Below are 25,073 nucleotides of genomic sequence, written 5' to 3' on the forward strand. Positions count from 1 at the left end.
ACTGGGCATGTGCAGCTTTTTACAAATAGAACAAGTTGCAAAAGCTACAGCATCGAAATCAGGATTTAAAATCCCTATCGGTCACAAATCTTTCCACCCTTTCAGTAAGTAAGTGATAATGCAAATGCGGCCCTCTAAAATGGTCAGTTTTCTATACGGCAAATCTTCAATTCAGTTATCACCATAAAAGAAATATCTCTGAAATGCTTATCTGTGCAGACATCTGCTAACTGTAAACATACAGACAGCAGTGTAGTATAATGGGAACTGGTCTTGTAACCTAAAGGTCACAGGTTTCATTCCCGGGTAGTGCACTGTCGTTGCCATTAGCGATTTATATGGATACAATCTGAATGCTATGTAAAATGCTGTTTATGTTGCTCATTGATAAGAGCATTTGCTAATCTTCTTTTTTTCTTAAAGGCTTGCACAGTGAATGCAGTCATACTATTTATTCACCACACTTTCTCACTCTCAATACATAATGGGATTATTGCGAGCTTGTGGTTTAACTACTGACCTTTTTCATAGACCCCTGTTACTAGGAGTCTATTTTTTTCCACTCAAGGAACCTTTGACAGTTTGGTTTAGTATAAATGGCAAAGAAAGTACACACTGGTTGGATTATTAACCAGTTGCTTCCTGTCTCTAGGGTAGGCGTATGCGTTCCCTACGAGATGAACACGGATTTTCATCCAGGCCATGGGTGCGGGGGCTCTGTCGGCCCTCAATTATTTGTTTATGCTTCTGCGCCCCTGTTCCATGTTTTGTTTAGGGATGGGACAATGAGTACCCAATGCCCAAGTAAACATTTTCCAAGGACTTAGTCAATGCACTCATTATTTCTGTTACTCCAGTATACATTTAAAAATAATTTAAACAGGCAGCATAAAACACAGGTACCCAATCTGTAAATAAACCAGGTACAAGGCCTGTATCTCTGTGGTAATTCCTTCTGTTCCTCTGGCATACATTTAGAAATAAGCAAACGTTCGGCACAAAACCACAGGAGGAAGAGCTATGAAGTCATCTGAGAAAGTGGCAGCAATACCTGATCCTGCTCAGCTTGCTTTAGTAGACAGGCTAATGTCAGCAGCTTTGGACATTATAATGTGGAGTTTGGAATCCCAATGATTCATTCACTCTAATTTCAGTTTTCAGATATGTTACAATGATTCCTCTTTCATTCAATCTTAATTATTTTTTTTCTCTTAACTTAAGCATTGCTTGTTCTTGGTTTTGCCGTCTAATATGCAAATGATAATAAGATTTGCATTTTAGACAACTCATTTATTTTCATAGGAAACCAATGGAACAAAGTTTGCATCGAGTGGAGTCACGCTTATTTTGTTTGCAGTTTCACAATGTGATGATAAAACATCCCTAAGTTGAATAAACTATTTTAATATTTTAATATACCACAACTGTGACAATAATCACAAAATGTTTGGCACCCATAAGATGAATTGCATACTTTCACCCTGCTTTTTTGCGTTTTTATTTTGCTGAAATAAATGTTTTACTTGCAACGTCCCGTCCATGGAATACAGAGATGACTTCCCTCTTAGGTTATTCTGGGCCAAATACACTGGATGTCCTAACATCCATGCTGAAAACAGAGTTAGTATAATAGACAATGAAACAAAAAAAGTTTTAAACACACCCAGATATTTAAAATGGCATTGTTTACAAAATAAAACTTCTGCGGCTTGCCTTAGAGGCAGTGAAAGACAGGGAGAGGAAAAAGGATTCCCCCAATCCAGTTGCTAAACCCTAAGGTTATATTTATTGCTATTGTATCACTGCCTGTAGGCCTATATTGTACTGCGATTGTTTATATTTATCCAATATTTTCCTATATTTACGCGTTTGTATTTGATACCAGTAATGCATCATGATTTGAGTTAAACTGAAACGAGACTGAGTGAGTGACAGCGAGAGAGCGAGGGAGAGAGAGGTGGAGTGCTACGTGGTTCCATTACGTTTCAAGCATAGTTTAGATGTTCCACAAGTGTGATACGCGTACGAAGCCGCTATAGCTGAAAGAAACTTCTGCTTTTCATTCACGGAAAGACTGGATATAGCATGGTACACAGAAAAGCAACATTACTGTAATTTCATGTTCTCTTAATTATGGAGCGAACTTTTCTGGGTGCGCTAGCAAAATTCACTGACCGTCTAGGATCTTGCCTAACTTCGGCGGACTAGGAGAACCACGAAAACACGATTCATATGAAGGCAAGTATCAATATTAAAATATTATTTACAGATCCGTGGTCTTTGTTTACTCCTGCTACTATCCTCTCCGCCATAGAGTTTTAATTAAAAATCAATATCCGCGTCGTCAAGATAATTTAATAAGATTTCACGTCACAATACCTCTACACCGTCGCTTTAGGCTTGCAAAACAGACGCATGACATGGCTAGATTATTCTTGAAATGAAAGAATTACAAACTATTTACAATGTTTGTGGATATTCTGTGCCTACTTTGTGCTCGACAATCTGAGAAAGTAAGATGAGATGTGGTACTGTCTATATTAAATATATATTCTTTGCTAATTTAATTCATCCTGTTCATATATATTTTTAAACTTATAAAAAAATATAAAATACCTTTCTACCTCACAAAGTTAAATTGACTGAGTTCAGAAGTTTTTGGTGGTTTTTTCGGTTTGACACTTCTCTAAATGGATGCACACGTGTCCACACACACACACACACACACAAAGCTCGTCCAGTTTCCTGATGTTGCACTCTGCCAAAGTAAGAGTGCTACAAACAGTAGTTCAATAATCCTGAAAGATTTCCCACCCCTATGTTTTCATGTGCTGAAAAGGGTAGCACTTCCAGGAGGCGTGAAAGGTTAGCTTATGATAGAGTGGTAGGCTTTACTCTGGAAGCTATGGAACGGAATGTATTTCATGAACCAACATAATGTCATGTTCTCTGGGTGGGCTTTGTGAAGATTTGGTTATTTAAACAAAGAAAGAATGGACAGAGCCAAATAAACAGTCATTTCTGAATTTGACTGAGGGATGGAAATAGACAGTGACGGAAGGTGTAGTTGTATGAATGGAGGGATTATGTGGAAGATGGGGGATGTTCAAGCAGGTGCACGTGTAGAAGGGGTGAGAATTTAAGGAGAAAAGGGAAAGATGGGGAGAGGAAGGACTGGACAGGTAGTGTGCGATCTTACAGATTCATGAAAGAAACAGGATTGGTGGATTGGGGGTTAGTGATGCCAAGGAAAGTTAACAGGTGAAATTAAGAGGTGGAGGACAGAGAAGGGAACAGGGGGCGAGGGGGTGGTCCTGTGGTGTCTTATATGAAAAGCATTAAATCTCAAATTTATTGTTAAATCAGGAGGAAATTTTCCTACACCAATGTAAACGTAAACACTGGGACTGAAGATCCTATATCAAATATGACCATTTAGAATATTCTGGAACTTTCTACTTTTTTATTTTAGAGAATGATAACAGGTGGCTGATGTGGGAAGCTGGACTGCGATTGCATTTTTAAATTGGATTTAATTCTGCACGTGTCAACTGCGATAATATATTTTTCATCTGCAGAATAAGTGTTTAAAAACTGGCTCTCATGAAGTCCATTCATATTGTCTAGAAAGATGTTAGTTGTAACAGAGCAGCACTGAAAAGACAAAATTGGGCACATTAGTAGGAATATGGCCTTTTCCATGCATACACAATAAGATGGCATCACTAACAGGATTTAAAGTTACAGTTGAATAACCTCACCCATTGCCTTTGAAGTGATAACCTGCTTTGGATATCTTTGGATACCAGTATCTAGTGGTAGATTTTGTACTAACTGTACATTTGGAAGTCAGCTTGGATCCGATAAGCAGATAGATCTCATCCTGACAGATGATAAAGACCATTTCAGTTAATGCAGCGGCATATGGTAACGTTCAGTGTTGAAGCAGTTCTGATAGAATAATGCACTGTTAGCACTGAATCAGCTCTACTGGGGTTGATTCAACTCTGAGTATTTTGTTGACTTGCATCACTATTGACTGGGCAAATGAAAATATTTCGTATAATTCATTTTATTCCATTTTCTCTTTCTATTCAGTACAATGTCCTGCTCCCTACTTCTGCTACATTACATTACTGGTATTCATCAGACGCTCTTATCCAGAGCGACTTACACAACTTTTGGGTTACAGGCCCAGTCCCCTAGCCATTCATACTGCACCTTCTAACGGTCTCTCTCCATTACAGGGTGAAGTGCCACTGCCACGCTAGCCCGTGTGTCCCCCTCTCCCCAGCCCCTCCCGTCCGGCTTCCATGTCAGTGTCTGTGAGGAACCCGCCTCAGAGGCGGAAATCCCTAGGGCCTGTGTCCCCAAAACGCCTCTACAGGAACCTGTCCGTCAGGCTAAGGGGTGGCGAGTCCAACTCAACCAGCGAGTCAGAGTCCCCCAACCGCCACAGCAGGGCAACACCCGCCGTAAGACACCATTTTGCCTCTTCTAGTTCAGCTGCCTGAACTTGTGCCACAAGTGCCATTTTTTTAATACTTGGTTTTTCTTATTTACTGAATCCCTTTTTAACTCGTTAATGTTTAATTCTGTATTTTTCTGCCTTCCTGTGTCTTTATGATAGTAGAAAACGCCCTTAGTTTAATGCTGTTTTCTGCACTTTTCAGTTTTGCTAGGTGTACTGAAACTGTCAGGCAGATTGTGTAATCAGCATTGTGTAACAATATGAGAGGACAGCTTTTACATGGTAACAGCTTTAAGGGTGGGCTCTTCCTCTGTGTTTACATTTCAGACCTTTCTGTTCCCCTTCACTTCTTCCCTCTCTGTTTCTCTTCTTTTCTCCCTCTTTATATTCATCTTTCTCTCTTCGCCCATCTTGCTCCCTCCCTCTGCATCTCCAGCTCATTTAACAATTTGAATTGTGCTGGAATAATCTAAAAGTTTCAATAACTGCAGAATACATAATACGGCAGCAAAAGAAAGAGTGGAAGTGGTTTGCATACTGATGAAATAATGCCTTAACACTGCACCCCCTCTCTCTCTCTCTCCTGTCTCCCTCCCTCCCACTGTCCCTCTCTCTCACACTCTCTCCCTCTCATTCTTTTTGCACACTCCATATTCTTCTCTCTCTCTCTCTCACTCACTCTCTCCCTCAGTATAAGTCCCTGTGGGAGGCTGTGGAGAACGAGGACACGCTGGCAGTGCAGTGCCTGCTGTCTAAGGACCGTGCAGCAGGCGGAGGAGGGGAAAAGCGGGAGAAGAGAGAGAGAGAGAGGGAGCATGAGAAAGGTGTGAACAGGATGAGCGAGCAGGGCCTGGTGCCCCTCGACGTGGCTGCTCTTACCCACAACTCCCCTCTTCTCCATGTCCTCATCAAGGCTGGGGCCAGGCACAATCCAAACTGTGAGTGTGACGAGCCTGCTTCAGGGCCCTTTTCTATTTTAAATTACGTTCCGTTGGTGCACTGCAATGGTCAAAGGTAGGTTGGTGGATAAAAAACAAAGAAATTACTGAACAGGTAAAGGTAAAGGTAAAGACCGGGGGTTGTCAATCATGGCAGATGCAGGTACATACCGCCCATACACAATGAAATTAAAAATGTAAAGGAAAGGCACTTTATTGTGCAAGGATAAGGGTCATGGCCTGGAATTAAATCCAGACCATACCAGTGCCGACTGTGGCTGGTAGCTCCATTGGGCAATGTGCAATTGGCGATTGCTTCGTCCAGGGTACGGGAGGCTCAGCCCCACTTTTGGCACCAAATTTAATAATTAAAATTTGCTCAGAGTCAGTTTGATGCATTGTTCAACTGTTTCCATGTGCTGCATGTTAGAGTTTGAGAATCTTGAAAGTGTCTACCATCTCTGTTTTAGCACGCTATCACAGTGTGGTCAGAAAGTGTGGCTGGGAAGCCCCCATCTGCGCACAAATTAACCGTAAACGTAACTGTAGTCTGTCGAGGCAGCTGAACACAATGTATGCAAGTTTCCAAACATAACTATAGCTGCATGCAGCCATTGTGAGGGCCAAACAATCTTAGACAATTAATCCAATGAATACCCTGAGACTACAGTGAGCCAATGTGCCAAATCAGTCCCAAAGGTCCTTGTGTTGATACTGGATGACATTATTTTGCATTCTCCAAATATTAAAAATATTATTAAAAGTATCAATTTGTTAATACAACTTTGCAAAATGTATTATTATAGCGACACCAAAGAGTCAATTAGTGTGATCTTTTGCAGGTATTTTCTAAGAGCTTAGAAGTTTGTAAAAGTTTGGATACACCTGGTCCCAAAGTGTATGTTGAATCTAATAAACCAGCAGCTGACCAGACCTTTCCATAGTACATAGATAAACGTGACTTTCTACATATTCTAATGGATGATTACGATTTATTTGCATTTATTAGATTCAAAATAATAAAATAACGTGAACATGGAATGTGCAAAAGTTTGGACATCGTCAGTTTAGTACTTAGTAACGCCTCCTTTTGGAGATTCATAGCAGGTTCTAAATATTTTCCCTAGCTGGTCTTTCTATTCTTGATTTTGGAATGTTCCATAATTATTATTTGATATACGCCTTTTGTTCCTCCAAAATTTTTAACCATCCCTTCTTGGCTGTGCTGTTCACCCCCATGGAGGGAGCAGTGCAGATAACTGCATGTGTGCTGGGTCAGCGACTGGGTTGCCTTCAGTGCTGCAACAGGAAGGAGAGGCAACACTGACTGAAGCAGCAGCAGCACTGACTGAAGCAGAGGCAACACTGACTGAAGCAGCGGCAGCACTGACTGAAGCAGAGGCAGCACTGACTGAAGGAGAGGCAGCACTGACTAAAGCAGAGGCAGCACTGACTGAAGCAGAGGCAACACTGACTGAAGCAGAGGCAGCACTGACTGAAGCAGAGGCAACACTGACTGAAGCAGAGGCAACACTGACTGAAGGAGAGGCAGCACTGACTGAAGCAGAGGCAACACTGACTGAAGCAGAGGCAACACTGACTGAAGCAGCAGCAGCAATGACTAAAGGAGAGGCAACACTGACTGAAGCAGAGGCAGCACTGACTGAAAGACAGGCAGCACTCACAGAAGCAAAGGTGGATCATTGAGCACTCATGGTACCTTAACGGCCCCTGACCTGCCACTGGGACCGCTGAGGAGTTCTGTTCTGGCTGAATGAAAAGCACCCTGCCCCAGACAGGATAATGTTAGCGGTGTCCTCGACCATGTCTCGGTTCTAGGTCCCGGGCCATTGCTCCTTATGATGCCAGTATTTACCCAGGAGCTTGAAACTGCATAATGAAGTAATATTTAGAAGGAGGGAAAAAAAACCTGGAAATAGCAGTGCTTTATCTGCATAATTAATCTCTTGAGTTCGGAGCAGCTTGTTGTTTTTGCTAAATTGGTCCTGCATAAACACAGCTTGCATTATGGACTGTGCCCATTCAGCAAGGTTCCAGGGTTGCACTGGTCCTCTGGGGTGCTCCTGAGCTGCCTTGTGATTGGACAGAAAGTGGCTGGCACCAAGGTGACTGGTATCGTTATCACCATAACAAAGCAGTGAAAACAGGGAGTTGTTTGCACCTGATCAGGTTAAATGCAAAGCTGTGTGCATATTTTATTATTGTGGTGTTCCGTTTTGATTCAATAAAATTCAAAATAGGACAATAAAATTTTAGCTGAAAAGAGTGAGGCAGGGTGGAGATGATCTGATGCATCAAAGAGAGATGCATAAAGCTGCTTATGTATGACATGTTACAGCGCCCTCTAGTGTGGCTGCCCTGAACCTACATCTCTTCACGCTTCTTTTCTTGGGTGATGTAGTGATACATGTGGGGGGCAATACCATGTTTGAGCACAGTCTTTCCCTATCTCCATCTCTCTCACTCCCTCCCTCTCCCCATGTCTCTCCCTCCCTCCTTCCATCTCTCTGTCTCTGTTTCCCTGCCTCCCTCCCTCTCCCCACGTCTTTCAGTGTGCCGTCCGTCAGACTGGCTGGTGAAGCTGGACTCACTGGTGGCGCTGGCAGGGCAGAGGGTGGAGGAGCGCAGGGAGGAGGTGCTGGAGAGGGTGGGGTCGGGGCCGCAGGGACAAGCTGACGCCCAGAGGCAGCTCCGCATCTGGACGCTCCGGCAGCAGCTGTACTGGAAGATGAGGGACCACTTCCGCCTCACAGGTAACAGGCAGCGCAGAAGAGGGGGCTGGACCCTGGCCTGTGGTTCAGGGGGGTGGCTTATGAAGGTGAAGGGGCATGGCTAACTATACCAGCACGTGCCATAGCGTACCAATGAGTGACGTAATGCATCAGGCTGTTCTGGGTCAGGTTGTTGACACACATATTTTAGTATTTTTATGCTTAGTGTATTTTCTTTTTTTTACAATTTCATACTTTTGTCTCTATATTGTATTGTGCTCCCTCTTTCTCACAGTCCTTCCTGGACCTCCTAGCTGCGTGTCGCTGCTGGTGACCAGTGCGACCTCTCTGTCGGTGTCCTTCAGTGAGCCGGAGGGCAGCGGAACCGGGCTAGTTACCCGCTACAGAGGTGTGAAAATGTCTTCACCTGTCATTACATTACATTACAGGCATTTAGCAGACGGTCTTATCCGGAGCGACTTACATTGTATATATTTCTGTATATATACACATTGTATTACATATATACTGGAGCAATGCAGGTTAAGTACCTTGCTCAAGGGTCCTACCAGGGAATCGAACTGGCGAACTTTAGGTTACAAGACCAACACCTAAGCCATTATACTACACTGCCGCTCATGAATTACACACTGAACGCACCCTCATTTTCCAAGCTCATCCGAGTTAAAAACACAATAGTGGCAGAAAGAGAATATTTCAGCCAGTTTTAGATCCTGTTTAGGGCCTAACAGCTGTAAGCAATGCTGGGCGCTCCTGCCCAAACTCTCCCAAAGATGAAGTCTAATTTCATTCACACGCTAACAGTTTAAAACAAAAAGCTTGTTGTTTTCAGAAGGAATAACGACATTTGCAGGATTTGTAACCTTTCTCCATTGGGTAAACCCTAGTTCATTATCAGGTGTCTCTGCCTCACAGCCTCTGTTCATTGCAGAATGTATGCATACATTTGCCTTATAGCGCCCTCTAGTGGAATAATTACTCAAGTTCTTGAGATACATAGTAACTGCTCATTGCTCTGTTACTAGTGGGAGAAACACTGAAATTATGCCGACGCAGCCATAGGTTTGTGTTGGTTTGGAAAAAAATTTACTTTGTAAAACTGTTTTTCTGTTCTTCTGCAGTGCTGACAATGTGATTAAGATAATGATAAAGTAACCTGTGCCTCTTTCTCTCTGTTTCAACAGTGGAATGGAGCATCTCCCCCAATTTCAAGCCCCTGTGTGGATCTGCCCTTGTCCTGGACACAAAGAGTCTGTTCTACAACATCACCGACCTCCAGTCTGTAAGAGACTACACTATATATGAGCATAACTATGTGTAAATTGTGCATATACACTCTGGAACCGTCTCTGTGTTTCTTGACAGGGGGTGCAGTACTTTGTGAGAGTGAGTGCTTACAATGTCAAGGGTTGGGGTCCATTCCAGAGCTCCAGCCCGGCCAGCGCTGCCCCCTCCAGTGAGTAGGCGGAACTGCGGCTCTGTGGGGCAAGGGGATGCACAGCTTCCGAATGGCTTCTTCTCCCAGTGTGGCCATGCTTGCCCTCTGTCTCCCCCTGCAGGCTGGAGGGAATGCGTCGGCGTCAAAGTGAGGAGCAAGCAGCCAGAGGCTGGCGTGCGGAGGCTGCTGGAGCAGATCAGAGAGCCACACTACAGGGGATACTGCATAGGTGACCTGTGCAGACATATCTGTGTGTGTGTCTGTCTATCTCCCGCTTTTTGTCTATCTGTCTGTTAATTGCTATGCATTTTAATATCAGCACATGTGCATGCACGTGTTTGTGTGGGTGTGTGTGTGTGGTGAGGTGTGTTTGTGTGTATGTATATATGTGTGTGTGTGTGTGTGTGTGTATGTGTATGTGTATGTGTGTGTGTGTGTGTCCCTTTATCTGTCTGTCTTCTGTCTTATTGTCAATTGTTATCCCATTGTGATGTCAGCACATGAGTGTGCTGACATCTGTACTCTGTCCCATCACAGAAAGCTCCAGACAGCAGAGCCCCAGTAAGCGTCTGTCTGTGTCCCGCGGCCTGAAGCAGCTCTTCCAGTCAGCCACCAAGTTCGTCCGCCTGCTGCAGAGGTGAGAGGATCCACACTCCTCCTTTCTCTGCCTCCTCACTCTCTCTCTCTCTCTCTTTCTGCCTTCACATGGAGAGCCTGTACACTGCAGCTTCTTCCCATCACATTTCCCTCTCTGTCTGTGTTTAGAGGTGTGTACCTGGCTGCTGTGTTCTACCACAAGGACAACATCCTTGTCACTGCGGACGACCAGATCCCATTGGTTGAGATCCAAAGCTGTTCCACCTCTGTCACCCAGGACTTCCTTTGGTTTGCCAAGGTTAGCTGTCAATCATTAAAGAGACTGAGGTTATTCATTCCAGCATTGTAAGCACTGTGGAGAAACCAATGCTATTTTTTTTACCTCTACCAAGGAGGTTATGCAATGATCTCTGTCTGTTTGTCAATCTGTCTGTCCATCCATGACAGACATATCTGGAAAAGTGACGGCTGGATTGCCATTAGCAGGAAACCTATTGATTTTGGTGACCCCGTGACCTTTCCTGTAGTGACACCGTCAGGCCAAGCATATCTTAAAAACTAATGACTGGATTTCCAAGACATTTGCTGGTGACATTCCTATGGGGGGCAGATGTTTGCGCTCTGCCGAATGCATTCCTTCTAGCTATGACAGTACTTTGTGCGTATCACAACAGCATGTAACGTGACGATAATGTTCAACAACTGTCCCCGTCCCTCTACCCCTCCTGTTTGCCTGTGCTCTCTTTCCATGTCTTCCTATCTCCCATTCTCCCTCCATTTCTCTCTCGCTCTTTCTCTCTCAGCTGTCCTGTGCCTGGCAGCAGGTACCCTGGCTCCAGCAGGCTCTCTCCTCCTCCCTGTCTTCCTCGTCATCCCTCCTTCAGAACAGACACAGCATCCTGCGGGCTGTGGCACAGCTGCAGGTGAGGGAAACTCATTGCCTTGGGTCTGTCTGTGTATTACCAGTACTAGAGCAAAAACAGTGAGAGGGTTCAGCATAACAGCCTAACCATGCATGCACACTATTCCTGGTTCATTCCACGGAACAGCCCGTTTTTGTTCTTCTTATCAAAGCCACCCTCCCCCCAAACAGGTTGAGATAATTAAAGCAGTACAATGGAAATAAACACAACAAATCCCTCACATTATATACACTTACAATAAAATATAATGGAAATTTTAGTGGAAGAACAGTTCACTTATATCCACAATTAACTTAGGTAGTTACATGCAAACATCTTACTCAAGTCTACACAAATCTTATTTCTTTGATTCCCCAGCAAATACATTACAATACAGTAATGTCTTGTCTGTGTGTACTGGATTGAAGCTATATTGCCCCCCCCCCCCCCCCAAAACTCTCTGCAGTCCTCTCTTGGGACGGTGGATCTGGGACAGGTGTACTACGAGCCCCTGAAGGACAGACATGGGAATGTCCTGCTGGTGACACTGAGGGAGTGTGTACCCCCTTCCCACACCCCAGACCCCCCTCTGCACTGGATTGCCCTGTCTCGCATGGACAGGAACAGGCACAGGACACCCCTGCTGCCCGAACCGACGGCTGTGGACACTCTCAACGAGCAGCTAAAGGTGAGACTACGCTCTGAGAACTGTGACTGAGCGGTGCATAGTGTCTCATAGAGGAGGTAATGCTCTGAGCACTGTGACTGAGCGGTGCTAGTGTCAGATAGAGGTGGGAATGCTCTGAGCACTGTGACTGAGCGGTGCTAGTGTCTGATAGAGGAGGTAACGCTCTGAGCACTGTGACTGAGCGGTGCTAGTGTCAGATAGAGGTGGGAATGCTCTGAGCACTGTGACTGAGCGGTGCTAGTGTCTGATAGAGGAGGTAATGCTCTGAGCACTGTGACTGAGAGGTGCTAGTGTCAGATAGAGGTGGTAATGCTCTGTGCACTGTGACTGAGCGGTGTTAGTGTCAGATAGAGGAGGTAATGCTCTGAGCACTGTGACTGAGCGGTGCTAGTGTCTGATAGAGGAGGTAATGCTCTGAGCACTGTGACTGAGCGGTGCTAGTGTCTGATAGAGGAGGTAACGCTCTGAGCACTGTGACTGAGAGGTGCTAGTGTCAGATAGAGGTGGTAATGCTCTGTGCACTGTGACTGAGCGGTGTTAGTGTCAGATAGAGGAGGTAATGCTCTGAGCACTGTGACTGAGCGGTGCTAGTGTCAGACAGTTTATTCCCCTCAGAGCTGCATTTCTCTTGTGCTGAATTTATGCCGTTCTTGAATGTTGATTCTAAATGTTGTAACCTACATTAAAACTGTAGGTTAGTAAACTAGAAGAATGCTAGGCCTGTGCTCATGATGTTAGAGATTCCCTGGTGCGCTTGTCTGGCTTGCATGCCAGTGAAAGAGAGCAGATAAGAGGGGCTTACGTGGGCCCTGTGGAATACCATAGCAGCAGCTGGGACAGGTGGGTGTAAAATTAATAATTAAATCACAGCGGGGGGCGCTGCAGTATTTGCGGATGCCTCATTCCACTGGGTGTCCAGCTGAACTTTGATCTAGTTGTAGAAGATGTTTGGGAGAAGAGGGATGTAGAGGTATGAACAGCTCCTGCAGCACAGCAGGGATGTGGAAAAGTGTGTGAGCTTCTTTATTTATTAACCTTACATTAGTTCTTCACAGGACCCCCTCAGGCCACATTAACCCCTCACTGTCTGACTCACCACAGGACAAGCTGTCCTACCACCGGCGAGGCACCCAGAAGGCCCAGACGGGCCTGTACATCGGGGTCCTGAAGCTCAGCAGCTCGGTGGATCAGATCAGGGTCCTGGTTTCCCAGAAGATGCCCAACCTGCTGTGTCACGCCAAGGTCCGCCATAATCACCACGTCTCCCGGTAAGATGCTATGCATGCTATAGTTGGGAACTGGGCTTGCTGCTCCGAAGGTTGCAGGTTTGATTCCCAGGTGGGAGGCTGCTGCTGTACCCTTGAGCGAGGTGCTCAACCTGCATTGCTATGGTAAATACCCAGCTGTATAAATGGATTATTTTAAAAAACATTATCAGCTGTTAAGTTGCTCTGAAATAAAGAATAAAAACAATTTAAATGGCTCTCCCCCTAAACCAAAATGAGTAAATATTCTGACGTGTTCATACTGCAGATCTTAATCTGTTTCTGAATAAATCTTTTTAACTTAATTCTTTCTATTAAGTAACATTTTTTGTAAATCATGTATTGTCTTTGTTCTGTATTTTATTTTTCAGCGAAGAGTGGGCGTGGCTACAGAGTCTGACTGTGGCTGGTCAGCCTGTGATTGGCAGCACGGAGGTCCAGGCGGTGCCAGAGGAGTTTGTGAGGTCGTTGCGACTGGCGGTCACAACTCTGCTGACGAAGCTGAGTATTCCCCTCTACAGGGTAAGAGAGCTCCCTCTCCTTAGCAAATGAGTGTTAACCACCTTACAGCCTCACTGGCCTTCCTGTAGTAACTGGTTTCAGCTCCAAGCCATTTGGAAAAAGTATGAAAGATTGTGCCCAGCCAGCTCTCATATATGCCAATGCTTTCCCCTGTTTACCACTGGTGTGGAATGCCTAATCAAACTCACCAGCTGGCACCCTGGCTTAGCCTCCACTGCTGATTCTGGATAATTCACTATGGATTTATAATGGTATCCTCACACGCAACCTTTGACTGAATTCCTGTGTTGCTCTAGATTTATCCTCTCCACTTTTACTGAACAACTTTTTTTCCCCCCATTTCCCATTCACCCCTGCCCCCTTAGGGTTATCAGTACCGTATGTACACCCAGGAGCTGCTGCAGTTTGGAGACCAGTTGTCCATGCTGCTGCTGCTGCCCCCTAGTGAAGACTTCAGCGCCAGCCCCAGCCCCCGCCCAATGGACTGGGTGCAGGACCCCACCCTCTCCCTACCCTTGCAGATCTTTGAGCTGGGTAAGGAGGGGACTGGGGGTGGGGAAGGGGGGTGGTTAAAATGTGGGACTGAACAAGGGCATCTATGCTGTGCTATGCTATGGTTTTCCCATTTTGTTAACAAGTACAAATGATTTATAGGTAACTTCACCCTTTTGTGCGTGTTTCTGGGTCTGTGAATCAGTGTTCTAAATAAAACTCACAGTTCTCTTTTTTCTATCTCTCTCTCTGACCCCCTCTCTCCCATTTCTTCTCTCGCCCTCTATCTCTCCCTCTCTCTATCGCTCGCTCCAGTGCATTTCTGGGCGTATGAGCGGGACTTCCTGTCCCACTATTGCCAGGCTTGGGTGCGGCTGGAGCTGGACTCCCACCTATCTCAGCAGGCCTTGCGTGAGGCACTGGACAGCAAAGAGGTTCAGGAAGCGAAGGAACGCCTGGAACACATCACACAGATGTTACAGGTGAGAGGGCTGTCCTGGGACTGTTACATACCTGTTACAGGTGAGAGGGCTGTCCTGGGACTGTTACATACCTGTTACAGGTGAGAGGGCTGTCCTGGGACTGTTACACACCTGTTACAGGTGAGAGGCCTGTCCTGGGACTGTTACACACCTGTTACAGGTGAGAGGGCTGTCCTGGGACTGTTACATACCTGTTACAGGTGAGAGGGCTGTCCTGGGACTGTTACATACCTGTTACAGGTGAGAGGGCTGTCCTGGGACTGTTACATACCTGTTACAGGTGAGAGGGCTGTCCTGGGACTGTTACATACCTGTTACAGGTGAGAGGGCTGTTCTGGGACTGTTACACACCTGTTACAGGTGAGAGGGCTGTCCTGGGACTGTTACACACCTGTTACAGGTGAGAGGGCTGTCCTGGGACTGTTACATACCTGTTACAGGTCTTTCTGTTGCTCCCGCAGAGTCTGGACTCCATGTGGCGGGAGGCACGCTGGATCACGGACGTCCTGCAGTACGTCCGACTCAAACACATCGGCGGGATGGCTCAGCTAGGACGCCTCATGGGAGGGGAGCCGCCCATCCCCGAAACCATCCCTGAGGAGGAGGAAGGGAAGGAGCTCCCCTCTCGCAACCTGCTGCACCCTCAGACAGGTGAAGTAAGCCCTGCCCAAGCCTGGCTGGCTCAATGGGACAGTGTTTAGGCCTTACCCCAAATCCACCTCCTTTCTCACTAAGTGTGCCAGTGTTTCCCCCCCCGAGCCAGAGGAAAATCTGTCTGATAGTAACACATTTTCCAGGCTTTACTAATGCATTTTCTCGAGACAATTAAAATTATTACATTTATTAGTTATAATTAAATATGAAATATTATTACTGGAATTAATACTAGCAATAGAGCAAGAGATGGCAACTGAATGTCTTTGCCTGTGTGGCAGCTGCTGTTAGACTCATACTGGCTCCTTTACCTTTTCAGAGAGTGTGAAGACGTGCGGTGTGGGTCAGCTTTTCGCGAGCGACCGCGCTGGGCAGGTGGACGCCCCTGGAGACATTCAGCCGGATGTGGTCGCCGGGGAGGGGGCCAGCGAGGGGCACGGAGCCGGGCGGGGTCACCGGGCCCCCCAGGAAGCGGCGTTCTGCGATTTCCCAGAGCTCTCCGCTCACAGCTCGGCTCAGGCAGGGGCGGGCGGCTACAATCCCGCCAGTCACTGCAGCCGCAGCGACGGGAGCCAGTCCAGCGCCGACGCGGACGTCTACCAACAGCTGGAGCAGGAGGACGAGGACGCGGACGGGCCAGTCCGCGTCATGACAGACATTTTCGACGGGTTAGCTCTGGCGAAGCCGGAACGGGAGGCTCTCAGTGGCTTCGGAAACGGTGCGCCCAAGGACTGCTTCAGTTTCGCTTACGAAGACGACGTTAGCGTAGCCGCCGGCTGCGCGGTTTTAGGGGACGGGATCTGCATAGGGTCGAGATTTTGGGATCCGTTTGAATGCCCGGCCACTCCGCCGCTCATACTGGGACCCCCTCCTCCCACTGCTCCTGCTGGTGTCGAGCTAGGAGAGCGTGTGGCGATTCACACTGGCGGCAGGACTCACGGTCTGCCGGCGAGGAGTCTGGTGGAGTGGGTGAGCTCCACCACAGAGCAGTCCTGACCACACACCTGTTCCTCACCCTAAGTCACTTTCACCTTTTTAAAAATATGCTTTTCCGGGAATTCCCAGGTTCCCATGGCTACCATATCCTCCATCAGCTTGGGTTGGCACACACTAGGACACACGTCTCTTTTCTAGCTGCAGTCATCCAGCTGCAGTTCCTGAGTCACTGTGCAGTTACTGAACCACAGCACAAACAGTCAGTCACTGTGCAGTTACTTAACCACAGCACAGTCAGTCACTGTGCAATCAGCTCATGAGTACCTGTGCAGTTACTGAGTCACTACGCAAACAGTCACTGCACACAGTTGCTGAGTCATTGTGGAAACAGTTCCTTATTCACCACACAAAGCAGTCACAGCACCAACTGTTACAGCACAGATTCACTGCACAAACAGTGGCTATGCAAGCTGTTCCTAAGTCACTGCGCAAACAGAGTCACGGCGTAAATTGTTCTTGAATCACTGTGCAAATATTCACTTAGCAAATAGTTAGTGCAAGCTGTTCCTGAGTCATCAACATTTTATGCAAATAGTTTCAACACACACGTTTCTGTAGGACTGACCACCGGACTGAAGTTCCAGGCCTTAGGATGCACCACTGCACTCAGGACAAAGTGCCTTAACTAGAGGCTCAGGCAGGAGAAAGGGGGGAGGGGCAGTTGTAAAATCCCTTTTTGCAGTGGTGCAAAAGAGATGCATACACCGATATGGCGTCTCACTCTGTTCATCAGCAGGGGGGCCGCCGTCTCCACGTTTCTTAAATAACAAATATTGAGGTTAGATTTTCAACATAATATGCTGAGATTAGGATTGAAGTTTGCGTCAAATTACCTGGATCTGTGACCGGAACATATTACACTGTAGTTTTTGGCAGAGAAAATGGTTTTGGAACATTTCATGCAATATGTTGTTATACTGTATGTGGGTGTGTTTGTGGTTGTGATTGCTTGAGGTTGGTGGTTATGCTCACATTTCAAATTTGCACAGTGGATTACCTTTTTATTAAAAAATGAAAAGAAAGAAAAATAAATAAATCTGTACCCCTTCCAGGTATATGGTCTGTTTTGAATACTTTACAATAATAAAAAAGGAAAAATTTCCCAGTGTCAAGAAAAATCTTCAGGGACTTAATGCCTGCTCTCTACATTCGTGTTGTAAAAATACATTCATATCAGCCGAATACTGGGTCCACATAAATATCACATTATGCATTGACATCTAAATAAACTGTCAAAAGAGTTTTAAGAGTTTTCTGATGAGCTGCTCTGAACGCTTCCATTTTGACAGTGGCTAATTTTTCTGCTACAACTGTAAAAATATTCTGTTAATATCGCTGCATATTTTATCATTTTAAAACATTATTTAAAATGGGGCTTATGTCTCTTTAACAAAAAAGACAATCGAGATTCCTTTCACTCGAATTATTAGAATATAATTTTTACTGCAAGCATTCATGAGTGGCAAGCGAAACCGTCATAAAAATACTAAACCCGAAAACAGGTCGACCGATTTCACAGATAAGGTTTAATCGAGATTGTGCTGGGCCTATTTTACTCCGCAGCATTGCGCTCCGGTACTAACGGTTGGACAGTCGGGACAAGCTCAGTAGCTGCCCGTGAGCAAATTCCACAACATCGTGACATCACCGTCTGCAGCTGCCTGTGAGCTCGTGCGCAATCTGGCGCTGGTCAAACCTGTTAAAAAGCACGCATTATTATTTATTTTCACATTTACGGATTTAAAATATATCGCAACAGGAGAAGTTGAATGTCAGAATTAGATACGTGAGGAGGGTCATTTTGTGTTGTCATCAACTGGGGCGCAGCAGAAATAATGGAGTCACCAGCAGGCGAAACACCGAGCGAGGGTGAGTGAGAACATTGCCATGCTCAAACAACTTAGGTTAACGAAGTACGTACGTCTATATCAGCGTTTGCCCTTTGCACTAAAAATGACTCACGACATAAGATAAAAATTTTTTTTTAAATCTCCAGAGTCTGTCTACAGCCCCGAAAGGTCTAGAAATAGCAGGGATAGTGCCGGATAACTCGATGTCTGTGCTGACTAGGACTACACAAATCAGACGCAATGAGTGTAGTGCTTTATTAATTTGGATACATCCTTTAAATATTGACAGTTCGTTCTTATCAACATTAGGGCTGTACATTGTAAGAATATTAACTGTACAGGTAAACAGATCAGAACCTTTGCATGCTTGACTGGTCGGTGGAGTTAACAATATGAGTGTGGAGATTAACAGCATGCAGGTTAACAGCGTGAAGTTTAACAGTGAACGGTGGCGGTGTTTCAGCAGAGTGTGCTGTGCCTGTGGATCCCTCTCTCCCTGAATTGAGGCTGGTGCTGCTTGGGAAGACCGGTGTGGGGAAGAGCTCGGTGGGGAACACCATCCTGGGACGGGCTGCGTTCCGAGCCGAAATGTCGCCCCGTTCGGTGACCAGTCAGTGCGAGAGGCAGAGGGGAAATGTGTCCGGGAGGGTCGTCACGGTGATAGATACCCCGGGATTCTTCGACACCCGTCTCTCTAGCCAGGAGGTGCTGGAGGAGATGGCCCGGTGCGTTGTCCTCTCCGCTCCGGGACCCCATGCCGTGCTGGTGGTTCTGCAGCTGGGCCGCTTCACACAGGAGGACAGGGACAGCCTGCAGTGGGTCCGGGCCACTTTCGGAGAGAGCGCCTCGGGGTACACCATGGCCCTGTTCACATGGGGGGACCAGCTGAGAGGGAAAACTATCGAGGACTTCCTGAAGGAGAGCGAGGAGCTCCTGGAGTTTGTGGGCAGCTGCGGCGGCGGGTATCACGTTTTTGACAACAGTGCGGCTGGCGAGAGGAACCAGGTCACAGAGCTGCTGCAGAAGGTGGAGAGGATGGTGGAGGGGAACGGAGGGGGCTGCTACACCAATGTCATGTACCGGGAGGCGGAGCAAGCCATCCGGCAGGAACAGGAGAGGATGAGGAGAGAGAGGGGGGCGGAGCTACACCAAAAGGGGGAGGAGTTGAGGAAGTGCCAGGGGGAGGACACGGAGAGGGTGAAGCAGGAGCTGGAGGAAAGGAGAAGGGAGGAAGAGAGGGAGAGAAAGAGAGCTGAAAAGCTGTTCTGGTGTGAGCTGGTGACGGCGATGGGGAAGGGGGCAGCAGAGGGGGCTGGTGTGTTGGGTAAAGGGGGTAAAAAGACAAAAGCAGTGCAGAAGGCAGTGGCCATCGCCTCCACACCCCTCTCACTGACCTCCGCGGCCAAAGTGGTGGGAGGAGCCATGAGGGAGGGATGCAAAGTGCTTTCTAAACATCGCAAAATGCTCCCACACTGAAACACCGCTAAGCGCTTCCACACTGAAACACTACTAAACGCTCCCACACTGAAACACTACTAGACGCTCCCACACTGAAACACTACTAGACGCTCCCACACTGAAACGACACTAAATGCTTCCACACTGAGACCGCTAAATGCTCCTGTACAGACACCCCTAAATGCTCCCACACTGAAACACTACTAGACGCTCCCACACTGAAACGACACTAAACGCTTCCACACTGAGACCGCTAAATACTCCTGTACAGGCACCCCTAAATGCTCCCACACTGAAACACTACTAAACGCTTCCACACTGAGACCGCTAAATACTCCTGTACAGACACCCCCAAACGCTTCCACGCTGAAACAACACTAAACGCTTCCGCACTGAGACCACTAAACACTCCCACACTGAGACTACTAAACGTTCCTGCACTGAGAACAGAAAACGCTTCTGCACAGAGATCACAAAACGCTTAACTGTGACAGCGCTTAATGCCCCCACACTGAGACCACAAAATGCTCATATTCAGACACGCACTGAAAGTGCTAAACTGTTAAATGTTCTCGGCAGCGCGTCCTTGACCAGACATGCCCACGGCCCCTCACATCAACCCTACTCCCGTACATGTTTTACAATGTGGTCATACAGTTATGCAATCATACTGTGTGATATATAAATATTACATTTTTCACAAATTTAGGCCCTTGAGTGCACTTTAAATTTTCAGAGGTGTGTGTTTGAGTAAATAATCTGTTGGGAAAAAATGGTGCAGAGTCCCACATGTTCCTGAAGCACAGTTTCTCAAAAAAAAGAGGCTTTCGCACCCCTGCCGGGCCTCTTTGCACAGCAACCTCCAGCCCTTTGGCGATCCTGATCCCCATCACAGCTCTTCTTGTTTCTCAGCACTGAAAAACTGCCCCACCCGGGATCTTTCAGAGCCCCTGCTTTTCAGACTCAACCTTAGCTTGCTGAACCGGCACACTTCCCTCTGCAGGCTCTACATACGGTTTATTTAAACCAGCAAGGTGTGATTTATAGTAGTTTTCCTTATTTCGTTGTTATACATCTATTACTGTTGTTTTAGTTCATCACTAAGGTACCAGTCCACGATGGTTATTTTACTGCAGCACTAATACGTATGCACAGTGACACCGTTAAAATTATGCCACAGGCGGCTTCTGCACCTATAGCAGTGCTACTCATCCTATCCGTTAATCAGCACGTCTCTCTTGGTAAGAGGGTGTGATAATGAATAGATGTGGGAAAAGCACACTCGGGTCAGAGCGCTGGAGGAAGAGGGAGGGATTCGCTGCCGAAGAAGAAAGGGCTGATTCTCTAAAGGAGAGGCAGAGCTAAAAAGGGTGGCGGGTAAGCGAAACGCCACGGCACATGCAGAGATAGATTATCAGTTCAGACCTGCTGACGCATTCAGACGAGATCCTGGTTCTGCCATCATTTATTTACATAAATGGGAGCAGCAACGCAGGGGGATGTATATGGTAACTATGGTAACTACACTGTGCACAGCAGAAAACACACCTGTGGCTAATGAGAACTGCCTCAGCCGGATCAGCTACTGCCAAATCACTTAAAATAAACAAAGAAAAGTAACATTCATGTCCGCAATGGCAAGGACACTTAAGGTGCAGGTTTTTGTTTGATTGTCAAGTTAACGTTTGTCCAAGGGGGGGGGGGGTTGCGTGGGGATGGTGTTAAGGGGTCAGAGGCCAGTGCTTCTATAGGTGTAGGCTACTCTACGTGTACCTCCAGACCGAGGGTCCGGCTAGGAGAGGGACTGGTCTGATCTGGAGCTGGCCTTTTAACACCTAGGCCGACGGCAAACAACCCTGCTCTAAACTGAGATAATATACCCAAAAAGACTGGGCAGTCAGAAGCAGTGGCGTTTCATCCGCCCAGTAAGCAAGCACTGGGTGTCCCTCATTAAATAAGGAACCAGTGGCTAACACACACCCCATACGCCCTGCAGTCTGGGCACACTTCTCAGCAGTTACAGTACAGTTACAGTGAAAGCAGGAAGCAAATTTATCTGAAGCAGGTGGTAGGAATTATGGGAGGCAGAGTTTATGTGGGGCTTTGTAAGAAATGTGTACAGGTCTTCCACAAAGCAAGTTCTTCACATGAATAAACAGTCCATCAGCTTCAGAAAGGGGTGATTACATTTTTTAAATGGTGCACCAATGTCCTCATAAAGAAGTGTATACAAAACATAGGATTTGTATTTAAATGACCCAGGCATATACTTCAATCCTACAATGTGTTCATTGTGTGAAATCACCAATAAAGTAATACTTGGCAAAGTATATTACAATATTGTGTCTGAGAACCCCACAAATGCGTATTTGTTGGAATAAATTGAATATTGAAGACCCAGTCTCTCCAGTTGCCTTGAGGTGATTTCAACTTTCATCCACATCAGAATCTGATAAACTTTCAAACGCTGAAAGTATTAAAACAATTTTTATTGACAGATCTCAAATGCTACAAGGTGCTTTAAACATTATCATAGTTACTCAGAAAATAGTTTTGTCTTTGTACAAACTGATCAATAGATCATGTCATCTGAATACACAATAATGTAAGTAAATAACATCGATACCATTAGATTTCATTGTTGAAAACCTAATTCACCTTGATATTGGGAGTGTACACCGCTAATAAAGATTTGGGTCCAGGAAAATACTCAATGCATATTTATATTAAAATCTTTGTATCAACATTTTTTGTTGACTTCTGAAGGCTCAAACCACATTTTAGTAATATCTACTGTAGTCTTTCAAAAACTGGATTTTGCCAGCTATGTTTTGCAATACACAATTGTCAGAAGCCACAATGGCAAAACCTTTTAATTGCAGGGTGTTCACAAACACAAATGCAACAAACCACCTTAAATAAAAAAAATATAATAATAAGAATAAGAAAAATGGGGGGAGCGGTAAGAGAAGGTAGCCTGGAAGGTATTGACAGGCTCACAAAAGCACACTGAGTAACGGAGAAATCCTCCATAAACTGAAACTGAAAATACATGCAACCTCATGTACAGAAACAGCTGCATAAATGTGGCACTCACGTGTGGTCCACCACGCACCAGCATACAGTGCTGCCACCACAGAACACAACTTTAGGCAAGATTTCCATCAGACAGGAACACACACACACACACACAAGTCTGTTAACGTGGAGTGCCCATGAGACATGCAACAATACGAGTAGCCTAAAGCAGGGCAGCCCAGTCCTGATCCTGGAGACCTACCGGTTTTCATTTCAACCCTAATTTGGCACACCTGATTCTACTAATTAGCAGCACAAAGAGATCTCTGGCTGTTGAATGAGGTGTACTTTGTTAGGGTTGGAATGAAAACCTAGGGGTTGGCAGATATCCAGGTACAGGACTGGGCAGCCCTGGCCTAAAGTAAACAAAAAAAAAAGACAGAATCGGGGACCCACACATACATGTCTTGCAGACATATACTAATGTATTCACTCTGCTTGGGTGATTTAAAAAGTTGCAAAAATGTAATGTGCAGAGCAGAAAGATCCTAACAGCATTCAGCAAAACTGCATTTAAATCTGTAAAACTAATAAGGCAAAGACATGTTATGAAATTATCTCGCTAGCATCACTAGACTGGGTGTGAATTTTAATTTCACACAGGCCAACAAGAGAATAGGGCCAAACCTCTTTTGGTCATTACAGAAAAAAAAAAGACGCAGCTGCACACTTAAACAGAAAAAATCAAAAACAAAAACTCAAAAAGCAGGTAAACACTTAGACCCAACAACACACTGCACCCATAAGACAGGTAAGTCTTGAGGGGGTATGTACTTGCAGTGAAGGTGGGTGGGGCTTGTCCAAACATGTGGTACCGAGATTGGATGGGACTGAAGAGCCATAAGAGAGTGGCGGCATTGGGGGGTGGGGATAAAGCTCCTCACACTGGCATGGGCAGGGTCATCTTACCACTGCCCCTCAGCACTACAGAGGGGGGGAGGGAGGGGGAAGAGAGAGGGAGAGAGAGAGCATGTTAGCATCATGGACAACAAAAAAAACATTAAAATACAACAAACTTTCATTGGAGTCATTATTCTACCCAACAACTCTGTTTGAAAACCATGGAATATACAGTACTGCTACAACATTGCAGAAACACATTTGCTCAAAAAAGTTTATAGTACCGTTATTATAATGCTGAAACAGAAAAGGGTATTCCCAAACTGTTGCCACAAAGTTGGCCATTGCATTAAGGTTTGCCTTCACTGCAACTACGTGGCCAAGCCCAAAACCATGAAAAACACCCCCAGACCAAGGGATGTCCAGATAATTTTGGTCATATTGTGCATATATATATGTGTGTGTGTGTGCGCGCTAAAATGCGCACTGAAAAATTCCATTTAATACTACATTAACTTATCAGTCTATCGATTCAGCCAGCATGTCCTGCTAAAGCACTTGTTTGTCCTCAGTGTAGCCTGGCCATGCTGGCGCAAACAGCGGCTGCAGCGACTGCAGCGTCAGCAAAGGAGGGGCGTTCTAGTCAGCGGGATGGTCACGCCTCAGCACGCACGAGTGACATCCCTCCACACTACACGCCAGCAGCTGCGCGTGAGGAGAACGCCGCAAACGCAACGCAAACATGGCTGAAACTGCGCTCTGAGCAACGGAAGGAAGCAGCGAGCGGCAGCACGGGGGGGGGGGGGGGGGGGACATGTGTGCTTCTCGCCGCTCTCCTGAACTCACGGAGAACCCAGCGCCGCCGAGGGAGGCCTACGAATACGACTGGCCGTTCCACACTGGGAGTAATCATGAACATTAGAAAAACATTTATTTTTGTAAAGAAAAAGCTACTGAGAAGAGCTGCTCTCTCCTGCCACACTCACCCTTGGTGAAGTAGAGGTAGAAGAAGTCACAGTAGAAGATGGTCTGAACCACGCCGGACACCACGGCGATCTGGTCAAAGAAGCCCTCCGTGTGGTACCGCCACACCCAGTTGGCCAGGTAGAGGGCGCGGTACAGGCCCAGGAAGAACAGGTAGTGCGTGGTGATAGACTCCGCCTCCCCCGTCTTAGTGATCATGAATAGCTGCGGCAGGATGGCCACCGACTCCAGGTAGATGGAGAACGTCCACAGGATCTGCACATCAGCAAAGAAGATGGGGGGTGGGGAGAGAGTGAGGGAGGCAGAATTCAAGTCATGTTGGGAAACCCATGAAAACACATGCTCAGTAAAGGGCCACCCCTGAGTCCTGTCCCTCTGGGGAACCTGGAGCGTTGACCCATTTCATATGAGCGCAGTTCTTTACCTCCAAAGGGGCGAAGGCGTAATTCTCCAGGAACGAGAGGCCGGCCACAGGGACAAGGAGGAACTCCACCCGGAAGGAGTCGCTCTCAGAGTTGTACGTACTTCGGAATCTGAGGTAAATCAGATACACTGTAGCGTAGGCCAGAACCAGGAACACAACCTGTGAGAGAAAGAGAAGAAAGAGTAAGGGTGAGAGAGAGAGAGAGAGAGACAGAGAGAGAGGGTGAGAGACACTGTGGTTA

At 46.3% G+C, this 25,073-nt stretch overlaps 3 protein-coding genes across 7 annotated transcripts in view; 2 read left to right on the forward strand and 1 right to left on the reverse strand.

Annotated features, from left to right (window-relative positions):
* The first annotated feature begins 1,976 nt into the window (after positions 1 to 1,976).
* LOC118215925 (ankyrin repeat and fibronectin type-III domain-containing protein 1-like) lies at positions 1,977 to 17,299 on the forward strand. Its single transcript, XM_035396896.1, has 18 exons — positions 1,977 to 2,238; positions 4,248 to 4,475; positions 5,163 to 5,409; positions 7,983 to 8,183; positions 8,437 to 8,550; positions 9,347 to 9,444; positions 9,528 to 9,618; positions 9,722 to 9,829; positions 10,138 to 10,237; positions 10,366 to 10,495; positions 11,001 to 11,120; positions 11,566 to 11,787; positions 12,889 to 13,055; positions 13,424 to 13,574; positions 13,940 to 14,108; positions 14,382 to 14,548; positions 15,010 to 15,199; positions 15,522 to 17,299. Exons 2-18 carry the CDS (start codon positions 4,314 to 4,316, stop codon positions 16,196 to 16,198), a joined length of 3,114 nt encoding a protein of 1,037 aa, XP_035252787.1. The 5' UTR covers positions 1,977 to 2,238; positions 4,248 to 4,313; the 3' UTR covers positions 16,199 to 17,299.
* Positions 17,300 to 17,665: 366 nt separating this feature from the next.
* On the forward strand, positions 17,666 to 21,907 carry LOC118216675 (GTPase IMAP family member 4-like). Of its 4 annotated transcripts, none has more exons than XM_035398065.1 (3): positions 17,666 to 18,067; positions 18,512 to 19,536; positions 19,741 to 21,907. In XM_035398065.1, exons 1-2 carry the CDS (start codon positions 18,034 to 18,036, stop codon positions 19,522 to 19,524), a joined length of 1,047 nt encoding a protein of 348 aa, XP_035253956.1. In that variant the 5' UTR covers positions 17,666 to 18,033; the 3' UTR covers positions 19,525 to 19,536; positions 19,741 to 21,907. The 4 variants fall into 4 exon arrangements, with proteins under 4 accessions (XP_035253956.1, XP_035253957.1, XP_035253955.1 ...); XM_035398066.1 differs by lacking the exon at positions 19,741 to 21,907 and adding an exon at positions 19,642 to 19,665 and having other exon boundaries at positions 18,512 to 19,537; XM_035398064.1 differs by having other exon boundaries at positions 18,512 to 21,907.
* Positions 21,908 to 21,974: 67 nt separating this feature from the next.
* The window catches only part of kdelr3 (KDEL endoplasmic reticulum protein retention receptor 3), a 42,327-nt gene continuing 39,228 nt past the window's right edge, over positions 21,975 to 25,073 (reverse strand). For both annotated transcript variants that reach the window (XM_035398069.1, XM_035398068.1), the window contains 3 exons: positions 24,833 to 24,991; positions 24,411 to 24,663; positions 21,975 to 23,508 (listed from right to left, as the gene is read on the reverse strand). In XM_035398069.1, the coding sequence (XP_035253960.1) occupies positions 23,465 to 23,508; positions 24,411 to 24,663; positions 24,833 to 24,991 (456 nt within the window). In that variant the 3' untranslated portion in view covers positions 21,975 to 23,464. The remainder of the gene's footprint in view (positions 23,509 to 24,410; positions 24,664 to 24,832; positions 24,992 to 25,073) is intronic.

This window comes from Anguilla anguilla, chromosome 17 (genome assembly GCF_013347855.1).
Source record: "Anguilla anguilla isolate fAngAng1 chromosome 17, fAngAng1.pri, whole genome shotgun sequence".
Classification (NCBI taxonomy): domain Eukaryota; kingdom Metazoa; phylum Chordata; class Actinopteri; order Anguilliformes; family Anguillidae; genus Anguilla; species Anguilla anguilla.